Source organism: Anomaloglossus baeobatrachus, chromosome 7 (genome assembly GCF_048569485.1).
Source record: "Anomaloglossus baeobatrachus isolate aAnoBae1 chromosome 7, aAnoBae1.hap1, whole genome shotgun sequence".
Taxonomy (NCBI): domain Eukaryota; kingdom Metazoa; phylum Chordata; class Amphibia; order Anura; family Aromobatidae; genus Anomaloglossus; species Anomaloglossus baeobatrachus.
The window spans coordinates 236,681,628-236,706,665 of record NC_134359.1 but is presented as its reverse complement, the minus strand read 5'-3'; the positions used below and the strand labels follow the sequence as shown (position 1 = coordinate 236,706,665).

At 52.1% G+C, this 25,038-nt stretch overlaps 1 protein-coding gene across 6 annotated transcripts in view; it reads right to left on the bottom strand.

The window, feature by feature from the left end:
• MARF1 (meiosis regulator and mRNA stability factor 1) overlaps positions 1-25,038 on the bottom strand; it is a 154,138-nt gene that overhangs the window by 61,326 nt on the left and 67,774 nt on the right. For 5 of the 6 annotated variants that reach the window (XM_075317965.1, XM_075317967.1, XM_075317964.1 and 2 more), the window contains exons 10-14: positions 14,006-14,164; positions 13,738-13,924; positions 12,206-12,384; positions 12,001-12,093; positions 11,636-11,872 (exon numbers count right to left, since the gene is read on the bottom strand). In XM_075317965.1, the coding sequence (XP_075174080.1) occupies positions 11,636-11,872; positions 12,001-12,093; positions 12,206-12,384; positions 13,738-13,924; positions 14,006-14,164 (855 nt within the window). The remainder of the gene's footprint in view (positions 1-11,635; positions 11,873-12,000; positions 12,094-12,205; positions 12,385-13,737; positions 13,925-14,005; positions 14,165-25,038) is intronic. The other variant, XM_075317969.1, reaches the window with a different exon arrangement.

Sequence of the window (25,038 nt, the reverse complement as noted above, 5' to 3'; positions counted from 1 at the left end):
CACTGAAGAGAGCTCCTGGTCCGTGGCGACAGAGCCACTAACCTCTGTAAGGAGGAAGGCCGCTTATCCCAACAGCGGAGAATGTCCAGCTGCAGAGGACGCAGATGGAACTGGGCAAAGGGAACAGCCTCCATGGAAGCCACCATTTGACCCAGCATCTGCATCAGGCGCCTGAGGGAATAACGGTGGGGCCTCAGGAGAGAGCGCACCGCTAGCCGGAGAGACTGCTGTTTGATTTAGGGCAACTTCACAAGTGCCGGCAAAGTCTCGAACTGCATCCCTAGGTACGTGAGACTCTGGGTCAAAGTCAGAATGGATTTGGGAAGATTGACAATCCACCCGAATTGGGCTAGGGTGGCGAGAGTGAGCGAAACACTGCGCTGACAGTCTGCGCTGGATGGACCCTTGACCAGAAGGTCGTCCAGATAAGGAAGCACTGCTAACCCCTGGAGGTGCAGGACCGCAATCACTGCCGCCATGACCTTGGTGAATACCCGAGGGGCCGTGGCTAACCCGAAGGGTAGAGCCACGAATTGGAAATGATCCTCTCCTATCGCAAAACGTAACCAACGCTGATGTGACACTGCGGCATCTCTGATGTCGATGGACGCCAGGAACTCTCCTTGGGTCATAGAGGCAATGACTGATCGCAGAGACTCCATGCGAAAATGCTGCACCCGGACATGCTTGTTGAGAAGCTGGAGATCCAGGATGGGCCGGAAGGGACCGTCCTTTTTTTGAACTAGGAAGAGATTTGAGTTAAAACCTCTGAACCGTTCCTGAGCGGGAACTGGGACAATCACTCCGTTTGCCTGCAAGGACGCCACGGCCTGCGAGAAGGCGGCGGCCTTGGAGCAGGGGGGGGGGGGGGGGGGGAGTTGAGAGAAAAAATCTGTTTGGAGGGCTGGAAGAGAATTCTATCCTGTAGCCGTGAGATATGATGTCCGTCACCCACTGATCGGAGACTTGCTTTAACCAAGCGTCGCCAAAGTGGGAGAGCCTGCCACCGACTAAGGACGTGGCTGGAGCGGGCCGAGAGTCATGAGGAAGCTGCCTTAGTGGCAGAACCTCCTGCGGTCTTCTGCGGACGCGCTTTTGGGCGCCAGTTGGATTTCTGATCCTTGGCTGAGTTAACGGACGAGGCGGAAGGCTTAGAGGATGACCAGTTGGAGGAACGAAAGCTCGATTGATTCCTACCCTGGGCGGGTTTCCTGGTCTTGGTTTGTGGCATGGAAGTACTCTTCCCGCCAGTAGCTTCTTTAATGATTTCATCCAGCTGTTCACCAAACAGCCGTGAACCAGCAAAAGGGAGCCCAGCAAGAAACTTCTTGGAAGAAGCATCTGCCTTCCACTCTCGAAGCCACAAAATCCTGCGGATAACAAGAGAATTAGCTGAAGCCACCGCAGTGCGGTGAGCAGCCTCTAGCATGGCAGACATGGCATAAGATGAAAAAGGCTGAAGCCTGAGCAGTTAAGGTAACCATCTCAGGCATAGATTCCTTGGTGAGGGAATGCATCTCCTCTAGAGAAGCAGAGATGGCTTTGAGAGCCCACACTGCTGCAAAAGTCAGGGAAAACGCGGCCCCCGCAGCTTCATACACAGATTTGGCCAGAAGGTCAATCTGACGGTCAGTGGAATCCTTAAGCGAGGTGCCGTCAGCCACCAACACAACGGTCCGGGCTGAGAGCCTAGACACCGGAGGGTCTACCTTTGGGGAGTGAGACCACTCCTTGACCACCTCAGGTGGAAATGGAAACCGGTCATCAGAACCACGCTTTGGAAAGCGTTTGTCAGGGCAGGCCCTGGGTTTGGTCACAGCGGTCTGAAAACTGGAGTGGTTAAAGAACACACTCTTCACTCTCTTAGGCGAGGTAAACTGATGTTTTTCTGCCAAAGAGTTGCTCATCTGACACTGGCGGATTGAGATCCAGCACAGAATTAATAGAAGCAATCAAATCACTAAGATCTGAGTCACCCTCAGAGAACTCGATGGGATACATAGCCTCTGAGCCCCCAGTGAGGGCATCCTCCTCATCTTGAGTCAGCTCTTGAGACAGAGCCGTGGGATGGGGAGGGGGAGGAAACCCTGCGCCTTCTCTTAGAAGGACGGGGTCTGGGATCAGATGATGAATCCTCCCTGAGCTCCGATGGATGGAGGTCAGAGGATAGGAGTCCTCTGTCAAGAGTATTAGAGGCACCCTGTGAGGGGGGCTGATGCATATTCAAAGTCCTGGACAAAAGTCCCATGGACTCAGCAAATGACTGGGATATGGACCTAGAAAAGGACTCTACCCAGGCCGGGGGTTCAGTCACAGGTGCAGCAGCAGCCTGAGAGACCACTGGGGGTGAGACTCCAGGCTGTGGCACCGCCAAGTTAGAGCAACCATCACAGTGTGGATAAATGCTTGGCTCAGGCAGCAGGAGTTTACATGCAGTGCATGCAGAATAAAGCTTTGGAGCCTTGCTCCTTGTGTGAGACATGCTGCTGGAGTGGGGGCTTTGCAGAGAATGAACCCCAGGGAGAATATACAGAGGTCCACAACCGGAGACCGGCTGTGGCTTACCAGACCGCTGAGTGCGGTGTTGTGTGCCCTCCAGATCCCGAAGCCCGGTCCCCCAGTGCGCAGCACCTCAGCAGAGATGCAGAATGCAGGATGTCCCAGAGCAGAGTGAACTCTGCCTGAGAAATGGCCGCCGGAGCGAAGAGAGGGGGCAGGCCTAGGGGCGTTCCTATAAGAGCGGGAACTGGAGGGCTATAGAGACCTGCAGGGAAGGAGGGACGCCCCAGCAGTGGGGAGTGTCCCTCCCCTGTGTAGAACGGCCGCCGGGAGGAGCCGAACCTGTCCCTCTGCATGAGTGACATGCGAGGGCAGGAAAACGAAACTAGGCCTCCGGCGAAGCCGGGGCCTAAATTTAAGCGGCGAGGCCGACAAGCAGGCACCATCGGCGCGGTTCTCGGGCAAAAGCTAGAGAACCCGCCGGAACAGTTAAAACAATCACATACAGCATACTCTCCCCTTACAATAAAGAACCGGGACCCCCAACATAAACGTCTCAGGTACTTAGCTGCTGAGACACAGGGCCATGTCCCTGGGGATGAGTGCTCCGGACCAACAGAATCCTCAAGGGGCTGTGGATGGAGACCGGACTCCTGCCAGGCATGGAGACCGTGCTGGCTCCCACTTCAAGCCAGAGCCCAGAAGGGATGGTGAAGGAGCACGGCATGTAAGGCTCCAGCCTTGGAAGAAGGGAATTTTGTTACTTACCGTAAATTCCTTTTCTTCTAGCTCCTATTGGGAGACCCAGACGATTGACGATTGGGTGTATAGCACTGCCTCCGGAGGCCACACAAAGCATTACACTAAAAAGTGTAAGGCCCCTCCCCTTCTGGCTATACACCCCCCGTGGGATCACGGGCTGCTCAGTTTTAGTGCTAAAGCAAGAAGGAGGAAAGCCAATAACTGGTTTAAACAAATTCACTCCGAAGTAACATCGGAGAACTGAAAACCGTTGAACATGAACAACATGTGTACCCGAAAAAAACCAACAATCCCGAAGGACAACAGGGCGGGTGCTGGGTCTCCCAATAGGAGCTAGAAGAAAAGGAATTTACGGTAAGTAACAAAATTCCCTTCTTCGGCGCTCCATTGGGAGACCCAGACGATTGGGACGTCCAAAAGCAGTCCCTGGGTGGGTAAAGAAATACCTCATGTTAGAGCTGCAAGACAGCCTTCCCCTACGGGGAGGTCACTGCCGCCTGCAGGACTCTTCTACCTAGGCTGGCGTCCGCCGAAGCATAGGTATGCACCTGATAGTGTTTGGTGAAAGTGTGCAGACTCGACCAGGTAGCTGCCTGGCACACCTGTTGAGCCGTAGCCTGGTGTCGTAATGCCCAGGACGCACCCACGGCTCTGGTTGAGTGGGCCTTCAGCCCTGACGGAACCGGAAGCCCAGCAGAACGGTAGGCTTCAGGAATTTGTTCTTTGATCCATCGAGCCAGGGTGGCTTTGGAAGCCTGCGACCCTTTGCGCTTACCAGCGACAAGGACAAAGAGTGCATCCGAGCGGCGCAGGGGCGCCGTGCGGGAAATGTAGATTCTGAGTGCTCTCACCAGATCTAACAAATGTAAATCCTTTTCATACCGATGAACTGGATGAGGACAAAAGGAAGGCAAGGAGATATCCTGATTAAGATGAAAAGAGGATACCACCTTAGGGAGAAACTCCTGAATGGGGCGCAGCACTACCTTGTCCTGGTGGAACACCAGGAAGGGAGCCTTGGATGACAGCGCTGCTAGCTCAGACACTCTCCGAAGAGACGTGACCGCCACTAGAAAGGCCACTTTCTGTGAGAGACGAGAAAGTGAAACATCCTTCAGAGGCTCGAAGGGCGGTTTCTGGAGAGCAACTAGTACCCTGTTTAGATCCCATGGATCTAACGGCCGCCTGTACGGAGGGACGATATGACGAACCCCCTGCAGGAACGTGCGCACCTGAGAAAGTCGTGCTAGACGCTTCTGAAAAAACACAGATAGTGCCGAGACTTGCCCTTTAAGGGAGCCGAGCGACAAGCCCTTTTCCAACCCAGATTGCAGGAAGGAAAGAAAAGTAGGTAACGCGAATGGCCAGGGGGATACTCCTTGTGCAGAGCACCAGGATAAGAAAATCCTCCACGTTCTGTGGTAGATCTTAGCAGAAGTGGACTTCCTAGCCTGTCTCATGGTGGCAACGACTCCTTGGGATAATCCTGAAGACGCTAGGATCCAGGACTCAATGGCCACACAGTCAGGTTCAGGGCCGCAGAATTCCGATGGAAAAACGGCCCTTGGGACAGTAAGTCTGGTCGGTCTGGTAGTGTCCACGGTTGGCCGACCGTGAGATGCCACAGATCCGGGTACCACGACCTCCTCGGCCAGTCTGGGGCGACGAGTATGACGCGGCTGCAATCGGATCTGATCTTGCGTAGCACTCTGGGCACGAGTGCCAGAGGTGGAAACACATAAGGGAGCCGGAACTGCGACCAATCTTGCACTAAGGCGTCTGCCGCCAGAGCTCTTTGATCGCGAGACCGCGCTATGAAGGTCGGGACCTTGTTGTTGTGCCGAGACGCCATTAGGTCGACGTCCGGCACCCCCCAGCGGCGACAGATTTCCTGAAACACGTCCGGGTGAAGGGACCATTCCCCTGCGTCCATACCCTGGCGACTGAGGAAGTCTGCTTCCCAGTTTTCTACGCCCGGAATGTGAACCGCTGATATGGTGGATGCTCTGTCCTCCACCCATAACAGAATCCGCCGGACTTCCTGGAAGGCTTGCCGACTGCGTGTCCCTCCTTGGTGGTTGATGTATGCCACTGCTGTGGAGTTGTCCGACTGAATTCGGATCTGCTTTCCTTCCAGCCACTGCTGGAAGGCTAGTAGGGCAAGATACACTGCCCTGATTTCCAGAACATTGATCTGAAGGGTGGACTCCTGCTGAGTCCACGTCCCTTGAGCCCTGTGGTGGAGAAAAACTGCTCCCCACCCTGACAGACTGGCGTCTGTCGTGACCACTGCCCAGGATGGGGGTAGGAATGATCTTCCCTGTGATAATGAGGTGGGAAGAAGCCACCATTGCAGAGAGTCCTTGGCCGTCTGGGAAAGGGAGACTTTCCTGTCCAGGGAAGTTGACTTCCCGTCCCATTGGCGGAGAATGTCCCATTGAAGTGGGCGCAGATGAAACTGCGCAAACGGGACTGCCTCCATTGCTGCCACCATCTTCCCTAGGAAGTGCATGAGGCGCCTTAAGGAGTGCGACTGACCATGAAGGAGAGACTGTACCCCTGTCTGTAGTGACCGCTGCTTGTCCAGCGGAAGCTTCACTATCGCTGAGAGAGTATGAAACTCCATGCCAAGATACGTTAGTGATTGAGTCGGTGACAGATTTGACTTTGAAAAGTTGACGATCCACCCGAAAGTCTGGAGAGTCTCCAGCGCAACATTCAGGCTGTGTTGGCATGCCTCTTGAGAGGGTGCTTTGACAAGTAGATCGTCCAAGTAAGGGATCACCGAGTGTCCCTGGGAGTGCAAGACTGCTACCACTGCCGCCATGACCTTGGTGAAAACCCGTGGTGCTGTCGCCAGACCAAATGGCAGAGCTACGAACTGGAGATGTTCGTGTCCTATCACGAAACGTAGAAAACGTTGGTGCTCTGTAGCAATCGGCACGTGGAGATAAGCATCTTTGATGTCTATTGATGCAAGGAAATCTCCTTGAGACATTGAGGCAATGACGGAGCGGAGGGATTCCATCCGGAACCGCCTGGCGTTCACATGCTTGTTGAGCAGCTTTAGGTCCAGAACAGGACGGAACGAGCCGTCCTTTTTTGGAACCACGAAGAGATTGGAGTAAAAACCTTGCCCTTGTTCCTGAAGAGGAACAGGGATCACCACTCCTTCTGCTCTTAGTGAGCCCACCGCCTGCAGAAGGGCATCTGCTCGGTCGGGATGTGGGGAAGTTCTGAAGAACCGAGGCGGAGGACGAGAACTGAACTCTATCCTGTACCCGTGAGACAAAATGTCTGTTACCCACCGGTCCTTGACCTGTGGCAGCCAAATGTCGCAAAAGCGGGAGAGCCTGCCACCGACCGAGGATGCGGAGGGAGGAGGCCGAAAGTCATGAGGCAGCCGCCTTGGAAGCGGTTCCTCCGGTTGCTTTCTTGGGGCGTGAGTGAGCCCGCCAGGAATCTGAGCCCCTTTGCTCCTTCTGAGTCCCTTTGGACGAGGAGAATTGGGCCTTGCCGGAGCCTCGAAAGGACCGAAACCTCGACTGCCACCTCCTTTGTTGAGGTTTGCTTGATCTGGGCTGGGGTAAGGAGGAGTCTTTACCCTTGGACTGTTTAATGATTTCAGCCAATTGCTCACCAAACAGTCTGTCTACAGATAGTGGCAAGCTGGTTAAACATTTTTTGGAAGCAGAATCCGCTTTCCATTCCTTTAACCACAAGGCTCTGCGCAAAACCACAGAGTTGGCAGACGCCATTGAGGTACGGCTCGTAGAGTCCAGGACAGCATTGATAGCATAGGTCGCAAACGCAGACATTTGCGAAGTTAATGACTCCACTTGCGGCACTGCTGGACGTATGATAGAGTCCACCTGTGCCAGACCAGCTGAAATAGCTTGGAGTGCCCACACGGCCGCGAATGCTGGAGCAAACGACGCGCCGATAGCTTCATAGACAGATTTCAACCAAAGGTCCATCTGTCTGTCATTGGCATCTTTAAGTGAAGCACCATCCTCCACTGCAACTATGGATCTAGCCGCAAGCCTGGAGATTGGGGGATCCACCTTTGGACACTGGGTCCAGCGTTTGACCACGTCAGGGGGAAAGGGATAACGTGTATCCTTAAGACGTTTGGAGAAACGCTTGTCTGGATAAGCATGGTGTTTCTGGACTGATTCTCTGAAGTCAGCGTGGTCCAGAAAAGTACTCAGTTTACGCTTGGGATACCTGAAATGGAACTTCTCCTGCTGTGCAGCTGCCTCTTCTGCTGAAGGGGCTGGGGGAGAAATATCCAACAGTCTATTGATGGCCGCTATAAGGTCATTTACCATGGCGTCACCATCAGGAGTATCCAGATTGAGAGCGGCGTCAGGATTAGACTCCTGATCACCCTCCTCTGTCTCATCATGCAGAGACTCTTCTCGCTGAGACCCTGATCCGCGTGATGACGTGGAGGGTCTCTCCCAGCGAGCTCGCTTAGGCTGCCTGGGACTGTCATCTGAGTCAGAGCCTTCAGCCTGAGATGCCTGGGACCCCCTTGAAGCACGGATTAACTCCAACTGAGGGGGACCGGGGAACATTGACGCAGCAGTGTCCATGGTCTGAGTAACTGGCCTGGCCTGCAAGGTCTCTAGGATTTTTGTCATAGTGACAGACATCTTGTCAGCAAAAACTGCAAACTCTGTCCCCGTCACCGGGACAGGGTTCACCGGTGACTCTGCCTGGGCCACTACCACCATAGACTGCGGCTGACGAAGTGGCACAGGGACCGAACATTGCACACAATGGGGGTCATTGGAACCTGCCGGTAGATCAGCCCCACAAGCGGCACAAGCAGTGTAAACAGCCTGTGTCTTGGCACCCTTGCGTTTTGCGGATGACATGTTGTCGTCTCCTCAGAGCAATATAGGGTATACCGCCAAGAAGCGACCTTACAGTGCAATATATATAAATATATGGTATAGAGAAAAAAATACACCAATATAACACTGTGGCACTAGTGGGGCCAGCACTAATGTGCTGCTTACCGCCCGCTTAACGCGGGTGTGTGGTCGCCAGAAATCCCTTGTCTGGGTCTCCCAGAGCCTGTGTCCGTTCTCCAGCCAGACTGCATGCAGGAATGGCTGCCGGCGTCCTGTGGAGAGGGGCGGGCTCTGGGTGTGTCCAGACGAAAAGCGGGAAACTTGCGTCCCACTGTGCCTAGTGAGAGGGCTGGAGTATGTAAATAAGACTCCAGCCCTCGGCGCTGACTATAGAACAGCGTCTCTCCCTTTCCCTGATTGACAGGGTGGGGGCGGGAACGAAGCGGAGCTAGGCCGCAAAAGCCGGGGACTAGATTTATAAGCGCCGCCGTCGTAAAAGCACGGTCGGCGCTAAGTCCCCGGCGCACCACAAGTCTCAGCCGCGCCGCCGCTCCAGGGGCGGCCGGCGCGGCAGTCCCCAACACAAAGTCCCTCAGAGAAACTGCAGTGACTGTAACCCCAGCGCGCAGCGCTACTGTCCCCGGCGCACTAGCACACCCAGCAAGTCTGGAGTGTGCGCGGCCTGTCCATACGGGGACACAGAGTACCTGAATGTAGCAGGGCCTTGTCCCTGAACGGTACCCAGCTCCGTATCCAGCAGGTTCTATGGGTCTGTGGATGGAGCCCGGCCTCAGGGCTTGGGGGCCGGTAAGATCCCACTTCCTCAGAGCCCCTCAGGGGGATGGGGAAGGAAAACAGCATGTGGGCTCCAGCCTCCGTACCCGCAATGGGTACCTCAACCTTAACAAACACCGCCAATCGGAATGGGGTGAGAAGGGAGCATGCTGGGGGCCCTAGTATGGGCCCTCTTTTCTTCCATCCGATATAGTCAGCAGCTACTGCTGACTAAACAGTGGAGCTATGCGTGGATGTCTGACCTCCTTCGCACAAAGCTTGAAAACTGAGCAGCCCGTGATCCCACGGGGGGTGTATAGCCAGAAGGGGAGGGGCCTTACACTTTTTAGTGTAATGCTTTGTGTGGCCTCCGGAGGCAGTGCTATACACCCAATCGTCAATCGTCTGGGTCTCCCAATGGAGCGCCGAAGAAATCAACCTTAACAACACCGACACAGTGGGGTGAGAAGGGACATGCCGGGAGTCCAGACATGGACCCGCTTTTCTTTAAACTCTTTCCAAAAGTCAAACAAATCAGATGAGAATGCATGTGTGGATGTATGCCTCCTGAACACAAAGCGATAAACTGGCTAGGACTGGCTACCAGGGGGTGTATAAGCTCAGAGGGAGGAGCTACACTTTTAAGTGTAGTACTTTGTGTGTCCTCCGGAGGCAGAAGCTAAAACACCCATGGTCTGGGTCTCCCAAAGGAACGATAAAGAAATTATTTTTTCCCCATTTTCCTCCTCTAAAACCAGGGGCATCTTATGGTCCGAAAACTACTGTATTCCTCAGCATTTTACAATTCAGAGAGGGCATGTTCAGACAAAAAAAAAAAAATTTGAAGTAACAACTGTTTAGATACCAAGAGGAGTGAGGGCATAAACATTTTGGGGATGAAAACTTGCTGACAGATTCCCTTAAAGGTTTTTTACTTTAGGACTGTTCAAGTCAGTCATACGTGCAATGGAAATAACCGCTATGAGCGCACACACACACACACACACACACACACACACACACACACACTAAATTGGCAGACTTTGTACAGAAAGAAGATCAAAGCAACAATCTACATGTCTAGCCAAACGCCCCCCCTCCCCCCCCACAAAAAAAAATAAAAACCCACGACATCCACCCACACAAGCAAACTGGATAGACTACTTTGACAGTAATTCCAAAATGCATAATTAACAGTCATCTTGTGTTTTCTAATAGTGGCTCTCATGCATTTTGAGTTACACAAACAAAAAAGCCTTTACAGTGGAACCTTTGTTAACGAGAACAATCCGTTCTGGGACTGTGCTTGTTAACCAAGTTACTCGTTCAGCAAAGTCAGATTTTCCATAGGAAATCATTGCAATGCAGACAATTCCTTCCACAACTTGTTCAATGTCCCATCCTGGTCCCCTATTGTGCCATTCCACACACACACACACACACACACACACACACACACACATATACACATATAAACACACACACACATACACACACACACACACACACACATACACACACACACACACACATACACACACACATACACACACACACACATACACACACACACACACACACACACACACACACACACACACATACACACATACACACATACACACATACACACATACACACATACACACATACACACATACACACATACACACATACACACATACACACATACACACATACACACATACACACATACACACATACACACATACACACATACACACATACACACATACACACATACACACATACACACATACACACATACACACATACACACATACACACATACACACATACACACATACACACATACACACATACACACATACACACATACACACATACACACATACACACATACACACATACACACATACACACATACACACATACACACATACACACATACACACATACACACATACACACATACACACATACACACATACATACATACATACATACATACATACATACATACATACACACACACACACACACACACACACACACACACACACACACACACACACACACACACACACACACACACACACACTTTCCGTTCCATTGCCGGTCTCCTGGGATTTGCTGTTTGCTAGTACGGGCTGTGTTTCTGGTAACCATAACGACAAGGGAGAAACTTCCGCACTCAGAGCGCTGACATCAAAAGGCAGGAGTTGCTTGCCTCAGGTTGGCCAGCACGCTGCCTTTGAGTAGCGTCTGACAGCAGACCTTCCTGCCTCGTCGCGCTGCCTGCCGAAACAAATCCTGGAGCGGCGAACTACAGGACCCCTGAGGCCAGCGATGGAACGGAAGGTAAGGTGAGCATAATATGTGGGTGTGTGCATGTTTGTTTGTGTGCGTTTGTGAGTGCTTGTGTGTTTTTGTGTGGACTGCAAGAGCGGGTCAGAGCGCGGTGGATGTACAGAACCGGAAGTGTGTGCAGTGAGTATTTTGCTTGTACAGCAAAGCTTTCTCGTAAACAGAGTTACAAATTTACAGAAATCTTTGCTTTGTAAGTGAAATTCTCGTTAAGTGGGTTACTCATTAAGCGAGGTTCCACTGTATTAATTGTTATGTAATGTAAACAAACACCTCCCACAAAAAAAAAAAAAAGCCAACACACACACACACACACACCAACTATAAGGAATATATTACAAATACACAGTTTAGATTACATATACATAAAATAAACTTGCACACCATACCAGAATTTCGGATTGGTGCAGTGCAATCTGCAGACAGGATCATGATATTCCAGATCTTCGAACACCACAGGACTACAGGTCGTGGAAGAACCATCGTGTGATTGTGAAGACCCTAAGGGACTCTGCCTTGCCTGGAAGCTTGGCAAGAGACCCACCAATCTACCATTGCCCTGGTCACGGATGGTCACAGTGTCTGTTAATCTGTATAGATCTGACACAATCAGCTTGTGTCCAAACCTAAAAATAGAAAAAAAAAAAAAAATAAAAAAAAAAAAAAAAGTATTTCCAGAGAGTGTCAGAAATAGAAAATTAACAGAATCTTAAAAAAAAACTATGCCTAAAAAAATACAATGTTAAACACTTACTTTTTCTCAAAGATTTCTGTAAATTTAAACAGCGGTAAACAACAAGCAGGAGCATCTTGCAGGATGGAAACCGTTCCAAAGCTGTTCAAAGAACTAAAAGTTTATTAGAAGCGGACCACAAACAATGAGTTACTTTGTATCTAATTGGTGCACAGAAAGAACAAAATTGAGAGCGCGCTGTGTATGTGTACGTGGTTCGCATTACCTTAGCAATGAGAGGGATTTATTCGCTGCCCCCGTGACCAGGGACACTTGGATCCTCTTGTTTCCTATCTTGTATCTATGTAGGCTGTTGACGGCACAAATTGCTTCCTGGAGATTCTCCATTTGTACTGTGGCCTTTAATTGGTAGTCTGTATGCGGGCTGAGCTCAACATGTTTTAACTGCAAGAAATGTAAAAAGTCAGTCCAGAAAGATATTCTCAGGTTGTGGCGGCAAGAGCATTTTATACCAGCTTTCTTTAGCTTCTGTTTTATATAAGGAGACATATGTGGTTCATGAATGAATAGCTGTCACCAAGTGCAGAAACCATTGTGCACCTAATACAATGGTCAAGATCATATGGCAGACCCTTCACTTACTGCCAACCTGGAAGCTACCTCACCAGCTCCTGGCAGATTGAGTATGGTTAGCGCAACACCAAGTTGTGCAAACTTACCAAATCTGAAAGGAAAATTCAAGGGTCTATCACACGACCTGATATTTTCATACATAATACAGTAGAACCTCAGTTTACAAGTAACTTGGTGTGAGAGTTTTCACTATAAGAGCAAAGCTTGCTGGAAATTTGTAACTCCGTTTACGAGCAATGCTTTGCTGTACGAGCAAATATACTCATCTACTTTCATCGCGCTCTGACCCGCTCTTGCAGTCCACACAAACACATTATGCACACCTATCTTCCGTTCCCTCGGCGGCCTCTTCCCTGGTTCTTGAAGCCAAACAATCCCTGCTACAACCACTGTCATGGCTGCATTCAGAAGTTGTCCAGCAGGTGTCACCCGATTTGTGTCCTGTTTATTAAAATGGACTTTTACTCTGCTGTTTAAGTTGGCATCAGAGTCCGTGGATCCTTTAACGATTGCGGCCAATGCAGGGGCTGCCGCTGTCTCTGCACACCCCCCACAGGCAGCGCGCTGACCAGAGGCAAGCGGCTCATGCCAATGAAGTCAGCTGCTGAAGCACTGACAGTGGCAGCCCCTGCATTGGTCGCAACTGTTACCAGATCCACATGCCTGCGGACTGCAAGAACCAGGGAAGAGGCTGCCGAGGTAACGGAGGATAGGTGAGCATAATATGTGCGTGTTTGTGTGTTGACACAACAGAGGACTAGGATGGGACATCGCTACAAGCTGTGGAACGAATTGTCTGAATTTCAATTTTTTTCCTATGGGAAATCTTGCTTTGCTATACGAGTATCTTGGTTTACAAGCACACTCCCAGAATGGATTGTTCTCATAAACCAAGGTTCCACTGTATTTGGTTTATAGTCACAGGACAAAAAAAACAGATTAAAAATTAAATTACTTCAAAAATTTTAGAAAAAAAAAGTGTTTCATAGAAGAAAAGTTCGGGCTATAGTGCTACTGGGGTTCAGACAGTTGGAGAAGGAACTGCACAGTCAATATGACTTTGCTGGAATCAGAATTGTTGCGACGAGTAGCCCATGGTAGCTCCAAGTCAGGAGAGATAAATCGTAAAGTGATTATACTTAAAAGCCTCAAATAGGTACTTACCTTTCCATGTCTAGAAAATATCTCACGTAAAGTTTGCAGAAGAACCTTCCTGGACCGTCGATAATCCAGATTACCAATCTGAATCTCAGCACCATTTGCAAACGGATCAGCTGATAGATCAGTAGCACCAATCTGGTTAGTTGTCGGCAGTGGAGATGAACAGTTGGAAAGATTCGGGGACAAACTCCTTAGGAGAGAACAACAACAATAAATATGCATTTGACAAGATACATGGCAATTTATTACAGACCCATAAATTAAGTTTTACCTTGAAGACCATCCACTCTGGGACCTTACAGGGCTAAGTTGCCGAGATCCTGCCAGTCTGCTGAAAGCCGATGGATTGCTTATTTGAAAGGATGATTCATCCCTCTCTGGTTTCTCCACAGGAGATGCAGAAATGGATCCCATAATTGGTACATCCCGCCTAAATGACAGAAGTAATCAGAGCAGAATTGGAAGTATGTCAAGGATGGATTTTTATGACTATTTTAGAGGAAAATAAATTAAAAAAAATATAGTAATACATAATAAATAATAAATAGGCAACTCACATATTGCACTTTGAATGTCACAATAGAAGTTTTGGAAAGGGGGTGTCAACTACTAGGACAACCCCCTCTTATTCCACGTTTCTCCAAGGTAAAAAAGAGAATTTTGTTTACTTACCGTAAATTCTTTTTCTTATAGTTCCGACATGGGAGACCCAAACCATGGGTGTATAGCTACTGCCTCCGGAGGACACACAAAGTACTACACTCAAACGTGTAGCTCCTCCCTCCGGCTATATACACCCCCTGGATGACAATCTACCCAGTTCAGTGCAAAAGCTGAAGGAGGACATCCACCCATAAGTAGAGAAAGAGTAAAACTCGGAAAGACCAGAACTCTGTCTACTAACAACAGCCGGTGAGACACACGGAACAAAAAACTGCCAACAGGCAACAGGGAGGGTGCTGGGTCTCCCATGTCGGAACTATAAGAAAAAGAATTTACGGTAAGTAAACAAAATTCTCTTTTTCTTTATCGTTCCTTATGGGAGACCCAAACCATGGGACGTTCCAAAGCAGTCCATGGGCGGGAAATAAACCAAACTGAGAAGTAGGCAAAACCTAACTTCACAAATTTGCGACAGCCGCCTGAAGAATGCGTCTGCCCAAGCTCGCATCTGCCGAAGCATGAGCATGCACCTGGTAGTGCTTCGAAAAAGTGTGCAGACTGGACCATGTGGCAGCCTGACAAACCTGCTGAGCCGTAGCCTGGTGCCTGAAAGCCCAGGAGGCACCGACAGCTCTGGTCGAGTGCGCCTTAATCCCCGGCGGGGGAGGCACCTGAGAACACTGGTAGGCATCGGAGATAGCCGACCTGATCCAACGAGCTAGAGTCTGTTTAGAAGCAGCGAGACCCTTGCGCTGACCAGTGGTTAGCACAAAAAGATGTGCAGCGCCGAAAAACAGCGGTGCGTGACACAGATTCGGAGCGCCCGCACCAAATCTAAGGAGTGCAACGCCTTCTCAAAGCGATGCACCGGGGCCGGACAAAGAGAAGGCAATGAAATGTCCTGGTTAAGGTGGAAAGGAGACACCACCTTAGGGAGAAAGTCCGGAGTCGGACGAAGAACCACCTTGTCTTGGTGAAACACCAAAAAGGGGGATTCTGAAGAGAGCGCAGCCAAATCCGAAACTCTCCTGAGAGAAGTTATGGCTACTAGAAAAACAACTTTCTGTGAAAGTCTAGACAAGGGAACTTCCCTGAGAGGCTCAAAGGGGGGTTTCTGTAAGGCCGTGAGGACCAGATTAAGGTCCCAGGGATCCAAGGGCCGCCGGTAAGGAGGAATGATGTGAGATGCGCCCTGCATGAAGGTGCGCACCTGAGCCAGTCGGGCGATACGCCGCTGGAACAATACCGACAGAGCCGACACCTGTCCCTTGAGGGAATTGAGGGACAGTCCTAGCTGTAGACCGGACTGTAGAAAAGACAGGATGGTCGGCAAGGAGAACGGCCAAGGGGCATGGCCGGACGAACGACACCAGGATAGGAAAATTTTCCAGGTCCTGTGGTAAATCTTGGCCGAGGAAGACTTCCGAGCCTGAGTCATGGTGGAGATGACCTCAGAGGGAATGCCTGAAGCCGTCAGGATCCAGGACTCAAGAGCCACGCCGTCAATCTGAGAGCCGCAGAATTCTGGCGGAAGAACGGACCTTGAGAGAGAAGGTCTGGGCGGTCCGGGAGACGCCACGGCACCTCTACGGACAGACGGAGCAGGTCTGGGTACCACGCTCGCCTGGGCCAGTCCGGAGCAATGAGCATGACTCGACGGCCCTCCATTCTGATCTTGCGCAGAACCCTGGGCAAGAGCGCTAGAGGGGGAAACACATAGGCCAGATGGAACTGAGACCAATCTTGAACCAGTGCGTCTGCTGCGAAGGCTTGAGGATCGTGGGAGCGAGCCACGTAAACCGGAACCTTGTTGTTGTGCCGGGATGCCATTAGATCTACCTCTGGAGTGCCCCACTTGCGGCAGAGTGATTTGAACACTGACGGATGCAGGGCCCACTCGCCGCCGTCTACGGTTTGACGGCTGAGATAATCGGCCTCCCAGTTTTCTACGCCTGGGATGTGGACTGCAGATATGGTGGACTTCGAGTCCTCCGTCCACTGGAGGATTCGTTGAACCTCCAGCATCGCCAGACGGCTGTGAGTCCCGCCCTGGTGATTGATGTAGGCAACCGCTGTCGCGTTGTCTGACTGGACTCTGATTTGCTTGCCCACCAACAGGTGGTGAAAGGCTAGGAGAGCTAGAAACACAGCTCTGATCTCCAGCACATTGATTGAGAGGGCTGATTCGGACGGAGTCCAAGTGCCCTGTGCTCGGTGATGGAGAAATACTGCTCCCCAACCGGAGAGACTGGCATCCGTGGTGAGGATTACCCAGGACGGAGTCAGGAAGGGGCGTCCCTGTGACAGAGAGAGGGGCCGAAGCCACCACTGAAGAGAGCTCCTGGTTTGTGGCGACAGAGCCACCAGCCTGTGCAAGGAAGAGATCCGCTTGTCCCAACAGCGGAGGATGTCCAGCTGCAGGGGACGCAGATGGAACTGAGCAAAGGGAACCGCTTCCATTGACGCCACCATCTGACCCAGCACTCGCATGAGGTGTCTGATGGAATGACGGCGGTGCCTCAGCAGAGAGCGTACCGCCAGGCGAAGAGACTGCTGTTTGACTAAGGGCAGCTTCACAAGTGCCGGCAGAGTCTCGAATTGCATCCCTAGGTACTCGAGTTTCTGGGTTGGAATCAGAGTGGACTTGGGCAAATTGACAAGCCACCCGAACAGGACTAGAGTGGCGAGAGTGAGCGAGACACTCCGCTGGCAGTCTACACTGGATGAGGCCTTGACTAGAAGGTCGTCCAGGTAAGGAATCACTGCCAACCCCTGGAGGTGCAGGACCGCAACCACTGCTGCCATGACCTTGGTGAATACTCGAGGGGCCGTGGCTAGGCCGAAGGGGAGAGCCACGAATTGGAAATGTTCCTCTCCGATTGCAAAGCGTAGCCAACGCTGGTGCGAAACCGCAATAGGAACATGCAGATAGGCATCTCTGATGTCGATGGATGCCAGAAAATCTCCTTGGGTCATTGAGGCAATGACCGATCTCAGAGATTCCATGCGAAAGTGCCGCACCTGAACGTGCTTGTTGAGAAGCTTGAGATCCAGGATGGGCCGGAAGGAACCGTCCTTTCTGGGGACTAGAAAGAGGTTTGAGTAGAAACCGCTGAACCGTTCCCGGGCGGGAACCGGAACAATTACACCGTTGGCCTGCAGGGATGCCACGGCCTGAGAGAAGGCGGCGGCTTTGGAGCAGGGGGGGGGGGGGGGGGGGGGTGGACAGAAAAAATCTGTTTGGCGGGCTGGAAGAAAATTCTATCCTGTAGCCGTGGGAGATGATATCCCGCACCCACTGATCGGAGACGTGTTGAAACCACACGTCGCCAAAGTGGGAGAGCCTGCCACCGACCAAGGATGTTGCTGGCGTAGCCAGATAGTCAAGAGGAGGCTGCCTTAGTGGCAGCGGCTCCTCCGGCCTTTTGAGGACGCGGCTTTGCGCGCCAGTTGGGTTTACGATCCTTGGCTGCGGAAGTGGACGAGGTCGAGGGCTTAGAGGCTGACCAGTTAGAGGAACGAAAGGAACGAAAATTCGATTGGTTCCTGCTCTGGACCGGTTTCCTGGCCTTAGTTTGCGGCAAGGAAGTACTCTTTCCGCCAGTAGCTTCCTTAATTATGTCATCCAGCTGTTCTCCAAACAGCCGGGACCCAGCAAAAGGGAGACTCGCAAGGTACTTCTTAGAGGAAGCGTCTGCTTTCCACTCTCGAAGCCACAAGATCCTGCGGATCGCGAGGGAGTTAGCGGAGGCCACCGCCGTGCGGTGAGAAGCCTCCAGGATGGCAGACATGGCGTAGGATGCAAAAGCCGAAGCTTGAGAAGTTAAGGCATCCATCTCAGGAATAGAGTCCCTGGTGAGTGAATGCATCTCCGCCAGAGAGGCAGAGACTGCCTTAAGAGCCCATACTGCCGCAAAAGACGGGGAGAACGAGGCTCCTGCCGCCTCATATACAGACTTGCCCAGAAGGTCAACCTGGCGGTCAGTGGGATTTTTAAGAGAAGTGCCATCAGCCACAGCTACGACTGTGCGGGCTGAGATTCTGGACACCGGAGGGTCCACCTTTGGGGACTGGGCCCATTCCTTAACCACCTCTGGTGGAAAAGGAAAACTGTCATCTGAACTACGCTTCAGAAAGCGTTTGTCAGGACAGGCCCTGGGCTTGTTAACAGTGGTCTGAAAGCTGGAGTGGTTAAAAAACATACTTTTAGCTTTCTTAGGAGAGGTAAACTGGTGAATCTCTACCAGAGAGGTTTGTTCCTCTGACTCTGGTGGGTTGAGGTTCAGAACGGAGTTAATGGACGCAATCAAGTCACTAACATCCGCATCACCCTCAGACAAATCAATGGGGTACATAGAAGTAGCGTCTGAGCCCACAGTAAACGAATCCTCCTCGCCCTGCACGTCGGCACGTGAATCAGAGCCGTGGGACGAGGGAGGAGAAGGGTCCCTGCGTCTCCGTTTAGGGGGACTGGGACCTAGAACATGCTCTGAGGGCTCCGCAGAGCTTTGAGCAGCAGAGACACCCTGAGGGGGGGGCTGATGCATAGACAGCAGTGTCCGGGACAGCTGCCCCATGGAGTCGGCAAAAGACTTGGAAATAGCTTGTGAAAAGGATGCTACCCAAGCCGGGGGTTCAGCCACCGGGGCCGGAGCAGCCGGAGGGACCCCTGCGGAGGCTCCAGGCTGAGACACAACCATGTTAGCACAGGCATCACAATGTGGGAATGTGCTCGGCTCTGGCAGAATGCGCTTACATGCAGTGCAAAAAGCATACATGTTTGCAGCCATGCTCCGGGTGACAGACATGCTGCTGATGGGGGGGCTCTGCAGCAATAAAACACTCCTGTAGAATGCCTGAAAGTGTATATAAAAAGCCCACAACCAGAGGTTGCGGCTTACCACACCACTCTCTATGTGCCCTCCGGATTCCACAGCTCCAAGTCCTAATGAAGCGACAGCTTTCCCAAAACAGCAACAGCTGCAGCTCCCAGCGCCGTCCAGTGTAAGAACGCTGAGAAAATGGCGCTGGGAGGAGGAGGGGGGGGGCGTGTATAAGCCCAGGAGCGGGAAACGGAGGGCAGAGAGATACAGGACGAGGTACAGGGGAGGGCACATCTCCCCAGAGAGGAGAGTCCTCCCCTCTGCTGGCCGGGCGGTGGGCGGCGCCGTATGCAAAACATGCAGGGAGCCGAAAACGAAACTAGGCCCAAACTGAAGCCGGGGCCTAGATTTCAAAACGCGGCCGAGCAGCAGGCACCTTCGGCGCGGTTCTCAGAGGAAACTCCCAGAACCGGCCGAAATTTACAGTAAAGTTACAACACATACTGTCCCCCAAATAAAAGTACCCGGGACCCCTGAAAAACGTCTCAATACTTAGCTCTTGAGACGCAGGGCCATGTCCCTGGAGAGGGGGGTAAACGCTCCTTCCAGCAGGGACCAGACAGGGCTGCGGATGGAGCCGGCCTCCTGCAAGCAGAGAGGACCGTGATGGCTCCCACTTCAAACAGAGCCTCGACAGAGGATGCGAAGGAGCTCGGCATGTGAAGGCTCCAGCCTTATTAAAGTCAACCTTAACAGCACCCCGCAGAGTGGGGCGTGAAGGGACATGCCGGGAGTCCAGACTGGACCCGCTTTTCTTCCAAATCTTTAAAAATAAAAATGAAAAAAATATCAGAGAATGCAAGTGTGTGTGACCTCCTGAAACACAAAGCATTGAACTGGGTAGATTGTCATCCAGGGGGTGTATATAGCCGGAGGGAGGAGCTACACGTTTGAGTGTAGTACTTTGTGTGTCCTCCGGAGGCAGTAGCTATACACCCATGGTTTGGGTCTCCCATAAGGAACGATAAAGAAAATAATAACTTACTTGCCACCCGTGTCAGCACCCCTCCAGCAGCGTCCAGGCTCAAGTAGGGTTGAGACGTCACGCGAGCACCACGTCCAATCAGCGCTGGTTTCCTCCTCCTGGACTGTAGACCAAACAGGAAGTGGGCACAGCTGCTGAGCTCACATTCTGCTACCTCGTTTGGTCCAAAGGCTGAGAGACATAAGCCAGCGTCGATTGGGTAGGAGACTGGCGTGACGTCGCAAACTCACGTGAAGGAGGCAGAGGGGGAAAGCGCGGTCACGCGATTATGGGCGGTTACTTGGTAATGAAAATCAAAGTGCCGCCCATAATCTAAAGCCTGCGCACACGTCACCTGCGGTGACACTGGGCACAGTGCTCATCCACGAGAGATAGGCACTGGGCATGTGCGGGGACCTCTGGAGCACTGGGCGGCGTCCACAGCTATGGAAATGAGCGATGGGGGACGGCCTAAAGCGGCAGGAGGCAGAATAACGGACACCAGGCAGCCCGCCCCTGTGTACCATTTACAGTATCTGCATACAAAAAGGTACCACTTTATAAAGTCTTTATTTTGGTCAGAAAGGGGGCACAAGAACAACAGGAACATTGCTAGAACGCAGCCCAGGAGCTGCAGAGGGGGAACCTTATGTTTAGTGCAAAGTTTCTGCTGGCAGGTTCCCTTTAAACCCCCATTGATCTGATGGGTTATTTCAGAACAGCCAATCCTCAAGCCTATCAGTTTTAAAGTGCTTGAAATAGAGAATTTTGTTTACTTACCGTAAATTCTTTTTCTTATAGTTCCGTAATGGGAGACCCAGCACCCTCCCTGTTGCCTGTTGGCAGTTTCTTGTTCTGCGTGTTATCACCGGCTGTTGTTGTAGACAGAGGCTCCGGTTGTTTCGGTTCTTGCTCTCTACTTGTGGGTGGCTACTCTCCTTCAGCTTTTGCACTAAACTGGCTATATTTGGTTAACCAGGGGGTGTATATGCTCAGAGGGAAGGGCTACACTTTTTAGTGTAGTCCTTTGTGTGTCCTCCGGAGGCAGAAGCTATACACCCATGGTCTGGGTCTCCCATTACGGAACTATAAGAAAAAGAATTTACGGTAAGTAAACAAAATTCTCTTTTTTTCTTCATCGTTCCTATGGGAGACCCAGACCATGGGACGTCTCAAAGCAGTCCATGGGTGGGAATAAACAGAAAACTGAGAAGTAGGCGAAACCTAACTTCGCAAATGGGCGACAGCCGCCAGAAGGGTGCGTCTGCCCAAGCTCGCATCTGCCGAAGCATGAGCATGCACTTGTAGTGCTTCGAAAAGGCATGCAGACTAGTCCAAGTGGCAGTCTGACAGACCTGCTGAGCCGTAGCCTGGTGCCTGAAACCCAAGAGGCACCGACCGCTCTGGTCGAGTGTGCCTTGATCCCCCGGCGGGGGAGGCACTTGAGTACACTGGTAGGCATCGAAAATGGCCGACATAATCCAACGAGATAGGGTCGGCTTAGAGCCGAGTGGCCCTTACGCCGACCTGTGGTCAGCACAAAAAGAGAGGTGCACCGCCTAAGAACAGCGGTGCGAGACACATAGATCCGGAGCGCCCGCACCAGATCCAGGATATGCAACGCTTTTTCAAAGCGATGAACAGGAGCCGGACAAAAGGAAGGTAGGGAAATGTCCTGGTTAAGGTGGAAGGAGAAACCACCTTAGGGAGGAAGTCCGGAGTCAGACGGAGAACCACCTTGTTTTGATGAAAAACCAAAAAGAGGTGACTCCGAAGAGAGTGCAGCCAAATCAGAGACTCTCCCGAGGGAAGTTATGGCCACTAGGAAGACCACTTTCTGTGAAAGACGAGACAAAGAAACCTCCCTAAGAGGCTCAAAAGGGGGTTTCTGGAAGCTGTGAGGACCAGATTAAGGTCCCAGGGATCCAAAGGCCGCCGGTAAGGCGGAATGATGTGAGATGCGCCCTGTATGAAGGAGCGCACCTGAGCCAGCCGGGCAATACGCCGCTGGAAACACACTGGCAGAGCCGAGACCTGTCCCTTGAGGGAATTGAGGGATAATCCTAGCTGCAGACCGGATTGTAGAAAGGACAGGAGGGTCGGCGAGGAAAAAAGGCCAAGAAGCATGGCCGGAAGGGCGACACCAGGACAGGAAAATTCTCCAGGTCCGGTGATAGATTTTGGCCAAGGAATACTTCCGAGCCCGAGTCATAGTGGAGATGACTTCAGGAGGGATACCAGAAGTCGTCAAGATCCAGGACTAAAGAGCCACGCCGTCAATCTGAGAGCCGCATAATTCTGGCGGAAAGACGGACCTTGTGAGAGAAGGAAGGTCTGGACGGTCCGGGAGATGCCACAGGTCAGGGTACCAAGCTCGCCTGGGCCAGTCTGGCAATGAGAATGACCCGACGGCCCCCCATTCTGAACTTGCGCAGGACTCTGGGCAAGAGCTAGAGGGGGAACCGCGCAAGACAGACGAAACTGGGACCAATCTTGAACCAGCACGTCTGCTGCAAAGCCCTGAGGATCGTGGGAGAGAAGATCCACTTCCGAGTGCCCCACTTGCGGCAGATTAACCGAAACACTGCCGGATGCAGAGCCCACTCGCCGCTGTCCACGGTTTGACGGCTGAGACAATCTGCCTCCCAGTTTTCCACGCCTGGGTTGTGGTGGACCTGGAATCCTCCGTCCACTGAAGGATACCAACAGTGCCAGGCGGCTGAGTGTCACGCCCTGGTGTTAATGTAGGCAACCGCTGTGGCGTTGTCTGACTGGAATCGAATGTTCTTGCCCGCCAACAGGTGGTGAAAGGCCAAGAGAGCTAGAAGCACAGCTCTGATTTCCAGCACAGTGATCGAGAGGGCTGATTCGGACGGAGTCCAAGTGCCCTGCGCTCTGTGGTAGAGATATACCGCTCCCCAGCCGGATAGACTGGCATCCGTGGTGCGGATCACCCAGGACGGGGCCAGGAAGGAGTGTCCCTGAAGAGAGAGGGGCCGAAGCCACCACTGAAGGAAGTCCCCGGTATGTGGCGACAGAGCCACTAACCTGTGCAAGAAGGAAGTCCGCTTGTCCCAACAGCGGAGAATGTCCAGCTGCAGGACGCAGATGGAACTGGGCAAGGGAACCGCTTCCATTGACGCCACCATCTGACCCAGCACCTGCATTAGGTGCCTGATGGAATGACGGCGGGGCCTCAGCAAAGAGTGCACCGCTAGTAGAGGGACTGCTGTTTGACTAAAGGCAGCTTCACAAGTGCCGGCAGAGTCTCGAATCGCATCCCTAGGTACGTGAACTTCTGGGTCGGAGTCAGAGTGGACTTGGGCAGAATGACAAGCCACCCGAATTGGACTAGAGTGGCGAGAGTGAGCGAGGCACTCCGCTGACTGTCTGCACAGGATGAAGCCTTGACTAGAAGGCCGTCCAGGAAAAGGGATGCCAACCCTTGGAGGTGCAGAACCGCAACCACTTGTGAAACTGCAATTGGCACATGCAGATAGACATCTCTGATGTCGAGGATGCAAGGAATCTCCTTGGGTCATTGGGCAATGACTGATCGGAGAGACTCCATGCGAAAAAGCCGCACCTGAACATGCTTGTTGAGAAGCCTGAGATCCAGGATGGGCCGGAAGGAACCGTCCCTTTAGGGGACTAGGTAGAGATTTGAGTAGAAACCTCTGAACCGTTCCCAGGCGGGAACCGGTACAATTACTCCGTTGGCCTGCAAGGATGCCACGGCCTGAGAGAAGGCGGCGGCCTTGGAGCAGAGGGGAGTTGACAGAAAAAAATCTGTTTGGCGGGCTGGATAGAATTCTATCCTGTAGCCGTGGGAGATGATATCCCGCACCCACTGATCGGAGACGTGTTGAAACCACATGTCGCCAAGCGGGAGAGCCTACCACCGACCAAGGACGTTGCTGGCGCGGCCAGATAGTCAAGGAGGAGGCTGCCTCAGTGGCAGCAGCTCCTGCGGTCTTCTGAGGACGCGGCTTCGTGCGCCAGTTGGGTTTTTGGTCCTTGGCTGAGTTAGTGGACGAGGCCAAGGGCTTAGAGGACGACCAGTTAGAGGAACTAAAGGAACGAAACCTCGACTGGTTCCTGCCCTGTACAGGTTCCTGGTTTTGGCATGGAAGTACTCTTCCCGCCAGTAGCTTCCTGAATAATTTCATCCAGTTGTTCACCGAACAGCCTGGGTCCAGCAAATGGGAGCCCAGCAAGGTACTTCTTTGAAGAAGCGCCTGCCTTCCACTCTCGAAGCCACAGGATCCTGTGGATAGCGAGAGAATTGGCCGAAGCCACCGCAGTGCGGAGCCTCCAGTATGGCAGACATGGCATAGGATGAAAAAGGCTGAAGACCTGGAAATTAAGGCAACCATCTCGGGCATAGAGTCCCTGGTGAGGGAATGCATCTCCTCTAGAGAAGCAGAGATGGCTCTGAAGCCCACACTGCTGCAAAAGATGGGGAGAACGAGGCCCCTGCCGCCTCATATACAGATGGCGGACAGTGGAATCCTTAAGGGAGTTGCCATCAGCCACTGATACAACTTTCCAGGCTGAGAGTCTAGACACCGGAGGGTCTACCTTTGGTGAATGAGCTCACTCCTTGACCACCTCTGGGGGAAACGGAAAACGGTCATCAGAACCACGCTTTGGGAAGCGTCTGTCAGGACAGGCTCTGGGCTTGGTCACAGTGGCCTGAAAAACTGGAGTGGAAAAGGAACACGCTCCTTGTTCTCTTAGGCAAGGTATACTGATGCTTTTCTGCCAGAGAGGGGTGCTCCCCTGATACAGGCG